The sequence below is a fragment of the Petaurus breviceps genome, unplaced genomic scaffold, assembly GCF_028583685.1.
Source record: "Petaurus breviceps papuanus isolate PSGF00001 unplaced genomic scaffold, PetGlider_PUasm1.0 90701, whole genome shotgun sequence".
NCBI classification, from domain to species: Eukaryota; Metazoa; Chordata; class Mammalia; order Diprotodontia; family Petauridae; genus Petaurus; species Petaurus breviceps.
Window position 1 is genome coordinate 8,505,703 of NW_027187316.1, and position 12,192 is coordinate 8,517,894.

Below are 12,192 nucleotides of genomic sequence, written 5' to 3' on the forward strand. Positions count from 1 at the left end.
TTAAGTCAAAAGTCAAAAATCCTTTCGGCTCTTTGCCAAGTTTCTGTTAGTGTCAAGTCCCCTCCTCCTCCCCGCCCAGCCCTTTCTCCAGCCTTCCTGGATCTGATGCAACTAGGGCCTCAGCTCCTCCCCCGGAGGTACCTAGACCCTCCCATAAGACTGGGTGTTTGGAAATAGACATTGATTATATACTCCCTGATTGGTTCGTCTTCAAAACAAAGGGGAGGGGAAGTTGGTCCCCTGAGGCGGGGGAGGGGTGGGGAAAGGGGGTGCAGAGTCGGTTAGGTTAGGTTTGGATGAGTTCCACTGCTTTGATGTGTTTTTTAGCCCTGGGGCAGACCCGATAGGTTTATAGTCCTCAGTACCTAGTGCCTCAGGCTGCTAAAAACAGTCTGAAGTCTTCTTGGAAGACCAGAGGAGGCGGCAATTGGGCTGAGTGGCTACTATGTAAAGACGGCAAAGCCTTCACAACAATAGCAGTCATAATTAACCTAACCACGTTCTCCCACACGCCCACAAGCCCTGGGCTCCTTGACTCACCCCGATGGCATGATTGTGACGGAGGCACAAAGGAGAAACTGAGGCAGATTGGGCTGCGGACAAGCAGATTAGATGCTTCAAATTCTCGTATCTCTGAGATCCTCAGACCACGGGGTCCCGGCTCCTAGTCGTAATACCGTCCAGGGCTGGCTCAGGGACCCTGAAGTCCCGAAATCCCAGTTGTCTCTGAGAACCCAGTAGCACGACCCTCATTTTTTTTATGTAAATCCCCCGTTCCTTCCCTCTACCCTTACTTCCACGCTTAAAGCGGGACCCGGATAGCTGAACCCCGCACCAGCCCACTCAGAAGTGTGTCTTGTGTGCGTGAGTATGTACATGGACAGAGCCAGTTTAGTAATTTATTGGGACGCCCTTCCTTTAGAAGGTTAACGAAAAAAGTCTCTTGGTGCCGGGGATAGCCGAGGTGAGACTACAATTCCCTTGGGGCTCTGCGCCCAGGGACAAACTCTGTCTCGTCCCCGGGGTCTCGCGCCACGGTGCCCACCGGGAGTTGTAGGATGGCAGCATGTTCTTTACAGTGGGTGACAGTGGCGTTGGGGACTTCGTATCCCGTGGTGCTCCGCGGCTGTTTTTCTGACGCGCCCGAAGGGGGTGGGGGGGGAGAGTGCCAGGGGCGGGGCCTGAGCAGGGCTCCGCCCCGCTCCCCTCAGGCTCGGCCCTACGCGGTGGCGGCAGCGGAGGCTCGGACTAGGCGGCCGTGGCGGCGGGGGGGAGGGGTAGGGGCGGGGGGGGCGGGGGGGGGGGGGGGGGGGGGGGGGGGCGGGGGGGGCAGCGGCGGATGGACTCGCGGGTGTCCGAGCTGTTCGGCGGCTGCTGCCGGCCCGCCGGAGGTCCTGCCGGCGGTAGCGGTGGCGCGGTCGGCGGCAGCGGCGGCAGCGGCCTTAAGACAAGAGGCGGCAGCGGCAGCAGCGGCGGCGGGGCCCCGAAGGGGAAGAAGAAGAGCGGAAGGAACCGAGGGGGCAAAGCCAACAACCCTCCGTATCTGCCACCGGAGGTGAGGAGGGGACCTGGGGTGGGGCGCGGAGGGCACCCTCCCTCCCTGTCTCTGCCTGCCCCGTGGGGTGACCCCGAGGGACAGAGAGCTCAGTCCCCGCTCCTGTACCTGTCCTATGGAAGGTCCTGGAGGGTCAGAGCGCAGAGCCCCCACTCCCTACTCGTACCCGCCCATTGGGGGTCCTAGAGTGTCAGAAAACACAGCCCCTAGGGTAAGAGCACAGCACCCGCCTCCTGTATCTGCCCCGTAGTGGGACTCCAGAGGGTCAGTAAGCACAGTTTCCCCCCTTTCTGCACCTGCCCCACGGGGGTATCCTGAAGGGTCAGAGAGCCCACCTGGTGTACCTGCCCCATGGGGGGAGTGTCTAGGGAGGAGTAGAGAGCACACCTCCCATACAGTACTTGTTCTGTGAGGGGCATCCTGGAGGATCAGAGCCTAGTGCCATGGGGAAGGGCAAAAAGAAAACCCCTTATCCTGAACCTTCACTTGTCCCATGGAGGAGTGAGTAAGGAGAGGGGCAGATAGGAAATCCCTCATCCTGTACCTCCACCCACCTGTGGGTGGAGAGGAGTAGAGAGAGCACCTTCAGCTCCATTAGGGGGCAACTCCAGGAGAGGCAAAGAGAATTCCCTCAATCCTGAATCTTCTCTTATCCTATGAATTAGGTTGGAGTCTCGGGAAGGGGTAGAGGGTATACCCTATCCCTCCACCCCCATCCTATCTTGTACCTGTTGGGGGAAGGACGTGAGAAACAAAATAACATGCCTTCCATTCTATCTGCCTGTCCCTATCCCATGAGGGATGGTTGAGGAAGAGCAGAACAAACACTTTCCCCCTTCTATCCTATATATGTGCTATGTGGGAATGTCAGGGGAGGGGCCAATGTTTCATTAGGAACAGGGCTTTTGGAAAAACAAACAACACCCCTGAGTTTTGGGACTTTGGTCAAAGAACCCTCTGTCCAAATCCTGAACTTGCCCCATGGAGTAGAGCTGAAAAAAGACAGAAAGAACATTCCCCCAAATCCTATACCTGCCTCACACCCAAGAAGAGAGGAAACCTGGGCAGGAGGAAGAATATGCTCACATCCCCTTCTGTATAATCCTGAGGGTTGAGGAGATTAGGGAGAGACAGAAAACAAATATCTGGAAAGTCTCATACCTACCTTTTGGGGAAGAGACCAATAGGAGAATCAGAGGGGTACTTTCCCCCTTCTCAGCACATACTCATTTGCAAAATGAGTTAAATGATCCTGGGGAGAGGGGCATAAAGAACACCTTTTCCCTCTGTCTTGGGGGAAAGAAAGAGAACCCCAGAGGAGAAGCATATGTATGCCCCAAGTTTCTCCAGTTCTCCATTGCCTGAAAGAATTGATTACAAAGGAGGAGGTGTTAACGACCCCTCTGCTTTTTGTTGGAGATATTTGGTACTTTGAGGTGAAGAAGACTCTGGATCTGAAAGATTGAAAACCCCTAGATCTCTTCCTCATCAGGGACTACAAGGATATAATATAACCTGGAGGGAAAGGTCTGAATCCAATTCAGTAAACATTCATTAGGTCCTTATTGTGTGCTGGGTCCTGAAGGAGATTATAATTCTAGCTGACAATTGCATAGCACTTGAAAGTTTTCAGAGAACTCTGTACGTTCTCATTTTAGCCTCAGATCTCTGTGAGGTTTCATTATTCCTTCTGCAGATGAAGAGACTGAGGCTCAGAGGCTAAGTTGTTTGCCTGTGGTCACACAGCTAATAAATATCAGAGATGGGATTTGAACCTAGAACTTACTGACTCCAGGTACTTTTAATGAAACTTACTTTAGTGGGAAATATAAGACATACATAGAAAAGTGTAATATTCAATAGGACATTATAATTAAAGAGATGTAAATCAAAGTACTAGGTGATGTCAGAAGGGGAAAGGTCTTTTCCAGAATCACAGAACTTGAGAATTAGAAGGGACCTCAGTGACCATCTTATTCACACCAAACCTTAAAGGAATCCCCATAATCATTCAACTTCTGCTAGAAGACTTCCAAGGGAGGGAGTCCATCTCCTCTTGAGGCCGTCCATTCCACCTCTGGGCAGTTCTGATTGTTAAAAAGTTTTCCCTGGCATCAAGCCTACATGTGCCTTTTTGCAACTTTTATCCTTCTAGCTTTGTCTCAATACCTACTACTTCTTGTCACGAATTCAGTAAGTGCTGCTTGCTAAATGATGAGGAAAACTAATTGGGAAATACAGACCACAAGGGTAGAAGTAGAAATCTGGGGAATGAAGGTTAATGATTACTGAATAGGTGGGGACTAAGCCCCTGAATTCCTGGGCTAGCTCTAAGAATGGTTGGGTACACATAGTAAGCACTTATTTATTTAATATTTTAAAATAAATAAATAGATTAAAGGAGTAAGAGACTGGAAGGAAACTGAGTCTTGTTCATCAAAGCCTCTGGGTGAAGATGCAGTGAGTGCAGTGTGGAATCTGGGAGAGGTGTGAAGACCCTACAAAAAGAAATTTCCAAGAAGATAGAACACTCTTTCCTGTCTCTCCTTCCCTCAGAGGAATGAGAAAGAGATCTTTGGATAGCATTAGGTCTTTTAGGACATATGCTAACTTGGTACATTTCCCAAATTCCTCTAGCACTGCTCAAGGGTCTCTAGGCTTTCAAATACTTTTGTCTCTCTCAACCTCAATTCATGGCCCTTACTTAGACCACTCCTAACCTGACCCTTCTTAGTTTGGACTTCTGTATTCTGAGTGCACAGTATAAAGCTCATCTTCTGGCCCTGACATAGAAGCTCTTACAGCCTCTTACTCCCCATGACATCAGTCAAGGGGGTGGAGCAGGAAGTGCTGACAAGGAGAGAGATGGTTAGATCAGCCTGAGGGTAGAGGAGGCTCTGACCTCTGGGGACATCAGTTTAACATCTTTTCTGGTGGAGAGTAATGACTGAAAGGAGAGAAGAACTCCTGTGCTCTGTCCTTGGCTCATTGGATTACTCCTTAGGGCCTAGCAGGGCAGCTTTCCCCACTGGAGGGGCCAAATTGGGGCTGGATGAAGGAGTTACCCTGGTCTCTCAGATGCCTTCTGCCTTGGCAAGATGCTGCATTCTGGGCCTCCTGCTGTTTGAAGAGAATAACTTGGAGACTAGGCTGGAGTCCAGGAGAAAGTGGGGAGGGGTTAGGGCAGTGTGCAGTGACTGCCCGGTCTTATGTTTCTTTACAGGCTGAGGATGGAAACATTGAATACAAGGTGAGTCTTGGGTGAGTAGGGGAATCAGGATTGCCCCTGACCTGTGTGGGTTTCCATCCCCAAGTTTCTCCTTTATCCTTAGCTCTTTAGAGGAATGGGACTGGTAAAGATTGTCTTAGAAGGGACTGGATTCATTCCCAGGGTGGAAGTAGGGCTAGGTGGTAGACAGATTATTCTCATTAATCTATAGGGAGATAGATGTCTTTGGTCCTTCTTAGGGCAATTGGGAATTAGATGTCCCTGGTCCTTCTTAGGGAAAATGAGGGTTTATGTGTGACTTCACCTTTGTACCTCTGTTTCTTAGTTGAAGCTGGTAAACCCATCCCAATACCGATTTGAGCACCTGGTGACACAGATGAAATGGCGGCTCCAGGAAGGCCGGGGCGAGGCTGTCTATCAGATTGGGGTGGAGGACAATGGGCTATTAGTAGGGCTGGCTGATGAGGAGATGCGGGCATCCCTCAAGACCCTGCACCGGATGGCTGAGAAGTATGTCCCCTTTACCACTCTCCTTTATTCCCTCTGTACTTTTTTCTGATAGTACTTCCCTGCTTTGTCCTCTCCCCAGGGGATCATGGTTGGGCTTCCCTACTCCTCTCTTTTGGCTAAGGTTCAGTGCCAGAGGTGGGGAGAGATTGAGGTTCTGGGACCTGTTTCAGGGGACCTAGACATGTGGCCCTTGCTTTAGGCCTTTGAAGAGGTAGGGGAGGCCATGGTTATGGATGGGAAATGAGAAGAGGAAGAGAGCTGTGAGTGGAGTAGAGGTATGGAAGAAGCAAGCACCTGGCTGATCCAGGCTAGAGAGGCGAAGAAAGGCAGGTGGCACTAAGTCAGGCTGGGATGGTGATGTGTACTGGACTGGGAGCAGGGGACTGACCTTACTGTGCACAGGGTGGGGGCAGACATCACAGTTCTCCGGGAGCGAGAGGTGGATTACGATAGCGATGTTCCTCGAAAGATCACTGAGGTGTTGGTGCGCAAGGTCCCTGACAACCAGCAGGTAAAGCCTGTCCCCTAGCATACGCCTTCCCCCCATGCACACACATAAACATACATGTGTCCTTGCCCCTGTCCCGGGATCATCTCCCCTGGCCCAAGTTTCTTGGGGTGGCTCACTCCTTCTTTGTTGCCCTGTCCCCAAAATTGAGGCAGGAGAGAGAGGACCCCTGACCTTGAGTTGATTTCTTCACAGTTCTTGGACCTTCGTGTGGCTGTCCTGGGCAATGTGGACTCTGGGAAATCAACTCTCCTGGGGGTGCTGACTCAAGGGGAACTGGACAATGGGCGGGGCAGGGCCCGGCTCAATCTTTTCCGTCACCTACATGAGATTCAATCTGGTCGTACTTCCAGCATCAGCTTTGAGATCCTTGGCTTTAACAGCAGGGGAGAGGTATGAAGAAAGAGAGGAAGCATGATGGGACCAGATTCTGGGGAAGGACTGGGAGGCAGTAGAACAATTTGACAGTCTTTAAGGTGGCTAGAAGAGATGGTCTTTCAGACTAAATGGTGTTTGGATCAGGTCCATGCAGCTCAGCTCTAAATAGGAGGAAGGGTCAGGGTGAGCTAGCAGCAGGTGCTAATAAGAGGGCTGGTCCAGGTGGTGAACTACAGCGACTCCAGGACAGCAGAGCAGATCTGTGAGAGCAGCTCCAAGATGATCACCTTCATTGACCTGGCAGGACACCACAAGTACCTACGCACTACCATCTTTGGCTTGACCTCCTACTGTCCTGACTGTGCCCTGCTTCTAGTCAGTGCAAACACTGGCATTGGTGAGTATTTTCAGGGGCAACTTGGCTTTCAAATTTCCTCTTACCCCAGGTCTCTTCAGAGGCTAGGTTCAGACGGAGGCAGGTAAGGACATAGGCAACAGAGGGCTGGACTTGGAATAAGGAAGACCTGAGTGCAAATCCAGCCTCAGGCATTTACTCGCTATATGACCTTGGGCAAGTCACTTAACTTCTCTGTGCTTCAGTTCCATCTTGTAAATGAGGGAATCATACTCAGTAGCCTCTAAGGTCCCTTCCAGCTCTTAAGTTTATAATCCTGTTTCCTAGAGTCAAGGAAGACCCAAGTTCAAACTCAGTTTTAGATACGTCCTAACTGTATGATCCTGGGCAAATCACTTATCCTTTCCCTCAATTTCCTCAATTGTAAAATGGGGATAATAACAGTACCTGCCTCATAGGGTTGTTGTGAGGATCAAATAAGATAGTATTTATAGAGCACTTACTATAGTGTTTGGCACATAGTAGGTACTATAATGAATGCTTATTCCTTTCCTTCCCCTCTGGTTCTCTCATTTCCTTTTCTCCTTTTTCTAATTCTCCCTACCCCTGGCTTCTTTGTTGCAGCGGGTACCACACGGGAGCATTTGGGACTGGCCCTAGCCCTGAAAGTGCCATTCTTCATTGTTGTCAGCAAGGTGGACCTATGCTCAAAGGCCACAGTGGAAAGGACAGTGCGCCAGCTGGAAAGGGTCCTTAAGCAGCCTGGCTGCCACAAACTTCCCTTGTTGGTCACTTCTGATGATGATGCTGTTACTGCTGCCCAGCAGTTTGCCCAGTCACCCAAGTAAGTCCACCCCCCTTTTCAGAACAGAAGATAACCAGAAGCATTATCTCTCCCCTTCCTTCCATTTTCTCACCCCTAATCTCTCTGCCAGTGGAGAGACCATTCTGCTTCAACCTACAAGTTCTTCAAATAGGTGTACTACCACAAGTCATCCCCATTCTAATATACCAGTACTCCCAAGGCCAATACCAAGCTACACTGACCAGGTCCAGGACCATAGGGGATGAATTAATGTCTGTACTTAGACATCTTCTTACATGCTTTCTATTCCTAGGCTTTAGATGCCATGCTTCTTCCCTGATTTTCAAAGAACCATCACAGAGGTTCTAAATATGGAGCTAAGATGACAGCAGGGGGAAATCCTAAAACCTTAGCTTCTTTATTAGTAGGATCTTGAAGCTATGAAATCTCACAGATACTCTTTACTTAGGGACCTGCCTTGACTGACCATTCCATATCTTTCCCTACAGTGTCACCCCCATCTTCACATTGTCTAGTGTGTCTGGGGAAAGCCTGGATCTGCTCAAAGTCTTTCTCAATATCTTGCCACCACTCACCAATAGCAAAGAACAGGAAGAACTCATGCAGCAGCTGACTGAGTTTCAGGTAGGAGATGGGCTGGGGCAGGGCAGGGAGCTGGGATAAGTTTGGTTTGAGCCACTTGCCTTGAAGCTGACCCTCAAGGTCTACCTAGAGGCCTAGGAACCTCCTGGGCCTCCTTGGCCACCCACTGATGGTGTCCTCTTTGGTCTCAGGTGGATGAAATCTACACGGTGCCAGAGGTGGGGACTGTTGTTGGAGGGACACTTTCCAGGTGACTCCCTTGTTGGGGGAGATTTTGTTAGAGGGTTCCCTCCACATGATGGCATCAGGCTTCAAAGGAGGTAAATCCCCACCTCCCTACTGTGAAGCTGAGCAGACCCCAACCAAAGGAACTTACTGGCTTCAAGAGTCTATGCCTTCATTGTCAGAAGTGCTGGAGACAACCAGCCTGATGCTATATGTGGGAAGGAACAGCATTCCTATCTTCTGGGAATCACACCTTAGGATAATTATTCTCCTGGACCACTGGGGTGAGGTGTGGGTGTTTGGGCCCTGGGAAAGTATCCAAGTTCCACCTAACTGGTCTTAACTAAAAAAGGGAAGATGGGAGTTCATTTCTGGGATCTGTCTTGGAATCAGAGGTAACAGGTCTAGAGGATGATAGGGCCATGCAGGGTCCACACTATTAATGTTTTAGCAAATTCTTGATCAAGAAATATAGTAATGCTTTAGTCAATGTGGCATTCTCCAAGCTTTGGGATGGATTTTTCCCATAGATTCTTTCCTCAGAGTTTGAGCTCTGAGCCAGGAAAGGGCAGCTCCCCAGCTTTGAATCAAAAGCTCTTTCTAATTATTCCCAGTCCCTTCTCCCAGGAAAAGAGGCACTGCTATAGAAGAAGTTTAAATGGGGAGGGAGTGGCCCAGAACCTCTTGGGAAGTAGGCAAGGGGCCCAGGCTGACCCTGTACAATTCCCGATCTGGACTACAGTGGGATCTGCCGTGAAGGGGACCAGCTGGTGGTAGGTCCCACAGATGATGGACGCTTCCTGGAGCTGAAGGTGTGCAGCATCCAGCGCAATCGGTCAGCCTGCCGAGTACTTCGAGCAGGCCAGGCTGCCACACTGGCCCTTGGTGATTTTGACCGTGCTCTTCTTCGAAAGGTGAGTTGAGTGATAAGGTAAGAGGAATATAGAAAGGGAACCAAGAGAAAAACTTTATGGGTAGACAGTGATAGGACTCTTGGGGAAATGCTTTCAAAGGCAGTGATGTTCAGCGATAGCTTATGTGTAGAGCCTATTCTTATCCCTTACTGCAGAGAGGAACAAAAGAAACAGTTCCTGCCCTTCTGAATGCCACGGTGAAAGTTCATAGTGTCCTCCACAAATGCAAAGAGTTCAGGAACACTAATAATCAATATGTATACCTAGCAAACATGTGTTAAGCATTTATCATGTATAGAACATTGTGCTAGGAACTGTGTGGGAGTGATACAGAATTTAATAAGACATGCTCCCATAGAGAACCTTATATGGGGCTCATTGTCCATTGGGGACTAAGATACAAACTCAAATAAGAATAATATAAAATATTACATTATAAATGAGGTACAAAACATGTGAGGTCTTATGGGGAAAGGTTGTTATCACTCAGGATTAGGAAAGACTGGAGGAAATGGCATTTGATTTCACTTTTTAAAGGGTGGGTAGAAAAATAGGATAAAAGGACCCTCTAGACATAGGGAATATTGTTAGCAGAAGCACAGGTGGCAGCATTCAGGGAGCAGAGAGAAATCTGGGTGACTAGATCATAGAGAACATGGAAGAAAGTGCTGTGGAATAAAGCTGGAAAGGCTGGGTGGGGCCAAATTCTGGAGAACTTCTAATTCCAGGAAGAAGCAGTAGGGACCCACAAAATATTTGTGAACAGAGAAAGGACATGACCAAATCTAACAGATTAACCTAGTGTGAAGGATGAATTGGAGAGAAAAAAGATCTCAACAAATGTCAAGTAATATAGTGCAAACTGAGTGTCCTATTATTGCAATATAAATGCAGAGTAAAGAAGCGATTCGAACAGTGAGGAGATAGGAAGGCTTCCTATAGCAGGTGAGTTTTAAGCAGTAAGGTCTTCTAAAATCTCGAGTTGAGCCTTAGGGAAGGGAAAATATGCAAGGGCTTTGATGGTGAAAAGTGGGAGGACACAATTTGGGGTCTGTCCCACCTGGGCCTGGATGACCTCTGCTTCCACAGGGCATGGTGATGGTGAGCCCCGAGATGAACCCCACTATCTGCTCAGTGTTCGAGGCAGAGATTGTCCTACTGTTCCATGCCACCACCTTCCGACGTGGCTTCCAGGTGACTGTGCACGTGGGCAATGTGCGTCAGACAGCTATAGTGGAGAAGATCCATGCCAAGGTGGGTGGCACCCAGTTATTCTCTGATTCCTTAGGGGGAAATTCATTTCTACCTTAGAAAGGAAGGGAATGCCCTGAGTTTGTAAAAGCATTTCCCAGAGTGGACAGATGCTCCCATGAGGTGGGTAGAGTCCAAGTACTGCTTACTGTGAGGACAGCTGACAGGCCCCATAGCTCTCGAGGTAGGCCATGATCAGCGGGCCAGCACAAGTGACTGCATATCTGCTGTAGGACAAGCTGCGGACTGGGGAGAAGGCAGTAGTGCGCTTCCGCTTCCTGAAACACCCAGAGTACCTCAAGGTGGGTGCCAAGTTGCTGTTCCGAGAGGGTGTCACCAAAGGCATCGGCCATGTCACCGACGTGCAGGCTATTGCAGCAGGAGAGGCCCAGGCCAGATTGGGCTTCTGAACTACCCCAGGCCAGGGGCATCTTCATTGCTGTCCCTACAATATACAAGGTGACTTCAGACCATGCTGCCCCGAGCGGCAGCTCTGTGTGTTAATAGCCTGGGGGAGGGGGCCATTTCCTGCCAGTTGCCTCTCCCAGCACCTCTGCAATGGTGCCCAACTTGATGTGGCTGGAGGAAGGAAAGTCCTGTGAGAGAAGTCAGGAAAACTCAGGGTATTGGTTTAGGGCCGTGCCCCAGGCTTGGCTCCTCCAACTCTGGCCAAACAATGGCCCTTCTGCTGGGCCTTGGAAGAGGCTACTTTGGCCACTTTCAGCCATACCCTTTCAGTAATTTTGGACTGAGGCTAATCTCCAAGTATGATCTGGGCTTCTTGGAAACAGTTGCAGCTTGGGGTGATTCTCAGGAAGGAGCCCATTTTCTAGTCCTCGGGGCTATATAAATTTCCAGCAGAGGCCAGTTCTATCTGACTGGGCAAAAGACATGTCCCCATGTCAGCCTGGGGCCTAAGATCCAAAGGGTAAGGCGTGGCACGTGGGCAGTGTATTTTACTGCTCACATTCAGTGCCAGGATCTAATGTCCATCCCCAACTTCCTCTTGTTCCCTATTTTAGGGACCTCCATCACTCCATCCTCATCCCCCAACAAGCCCCACAGGTGCTATTGATCAGGCTGGTCCAGGGCTTGACATACTAAGGGTCAGCTGCATGTCAGTCATGGTCTTGTCCACTCTATCCCTCTGCAGATTTATTGTTCTGTTTTTTGTTTTGTTTTGTTATGGATCGGACATGTTTTGCTTTATAAAAATGGGTGACTGGGTACTGGGAGTTCCGGCTCCTCTGTCAACCTTTACCCTTCCTGCTTCCAAGCAGCCCATCACCCATTATTCTTTTCGTTTGCAGTGATTCTATCCTGCCCATTGTTGCAGGTAACCTTCCCCCTCCCCCAAAGAAATGGAGGGTTGTTCATGTCCCCTGCTCTAGCAAAGGGACTTCCTTCTTCCTCATTGTTGATGTCCTGGGTTCCCATGGGCTCAGGGATCATTTGTTGTTTGAAGTTTCTCTGCATCTCTCTATATATATACACATATACATATGTATATATATATATATATTGTACAGAATAAATATGTTTTATTGAATAAGCTGTGTTGATGATTAGGTCATGGATCGCCTCTAGGGGGAATCAGTTCTTTCCCAGAAAAAAGAAGGGGAGAGTTATAACCCCAACTTTGATGCATTCTGAGCAGGCTAGAACTCAGGGTTCTTGGGGGGGGGTCCTCTTTGCCCAATAGGCCTAACAGCTGTTGTAGATAGTATAATTAGGTGGGCTAGCCCAACCCACACAACACCAGTTACCTGGAACTTGGGAGAGGCAGAGGTAGTAAAGAAATAGAAAATGAAAGCATAAATGGGCAGCTATTCTGCATTCTGAAACAGTTGCCTCTTCTC

The 12,192-nt window shown here is 49.4% G+C and overlaps 1 protein-coding gene across 1 annotated transcript; it reads left to right on the plus strand.

The window, feature by feature from the left end:
* The first annotated feature begins 1,313 nt into the window (after window positions 1-1,313).
* GTPBP2 (GTP binding protein 2) lies at window positions 1,314-11,874 on the plus strand. The gene is made up of 12 exons (XM_069065884.1): window positions 1,314-1,555; window positions 4,779-4,805; window positions 5,110-5,294; window positions 5,697-5,805; window positions 5,998-6,195; window positions 6,403-6,577; window positions 7,160-7,379; window positions 7,850-7,985; window positions 8,135-8,193; window positions 8,911-9,082; window positions 10,172-10,336; window positions 10,567-11,874. The coding sequence occupies exons 1-12, from the start codon at window positions 1,340-1,342 to the stop codon at window positions 10,741-10,743; spliced, it is 1,839 nt and encodes a 612-aa protein (XP_068921985.1). The 5' UTR covers window positions 1,314-1,339; the 3' UTR covers window positions 10,744-11,874.
* Window positions 11,875-12,192: the final 318 nt, after the last annotated feature.

Coding starts and splice junctions, on each gene's coding strand:
- GTPBP2 (XM_069065884.1), top strand. CDS start 1,340: ATGGACTCGCGGGTGTCCGAGCTGTTCGGCGGCTGCTGCCGGCCCGCC. Junction 6,196..6,402: donor GCTTTAACAGCAGGGGAGAG/GTATGAAGAAAG, acceptor GGGCTGGTCCAG/GTGGTGAACTACAGCGACTC. Junction 9,083..10,171: donor ACCGTGCTCTTCTTCGAAAG/GTGAGTTGAGTG, acceptor CTGCTTCCACAG/GGCATGGTGATGGTGAGCCC.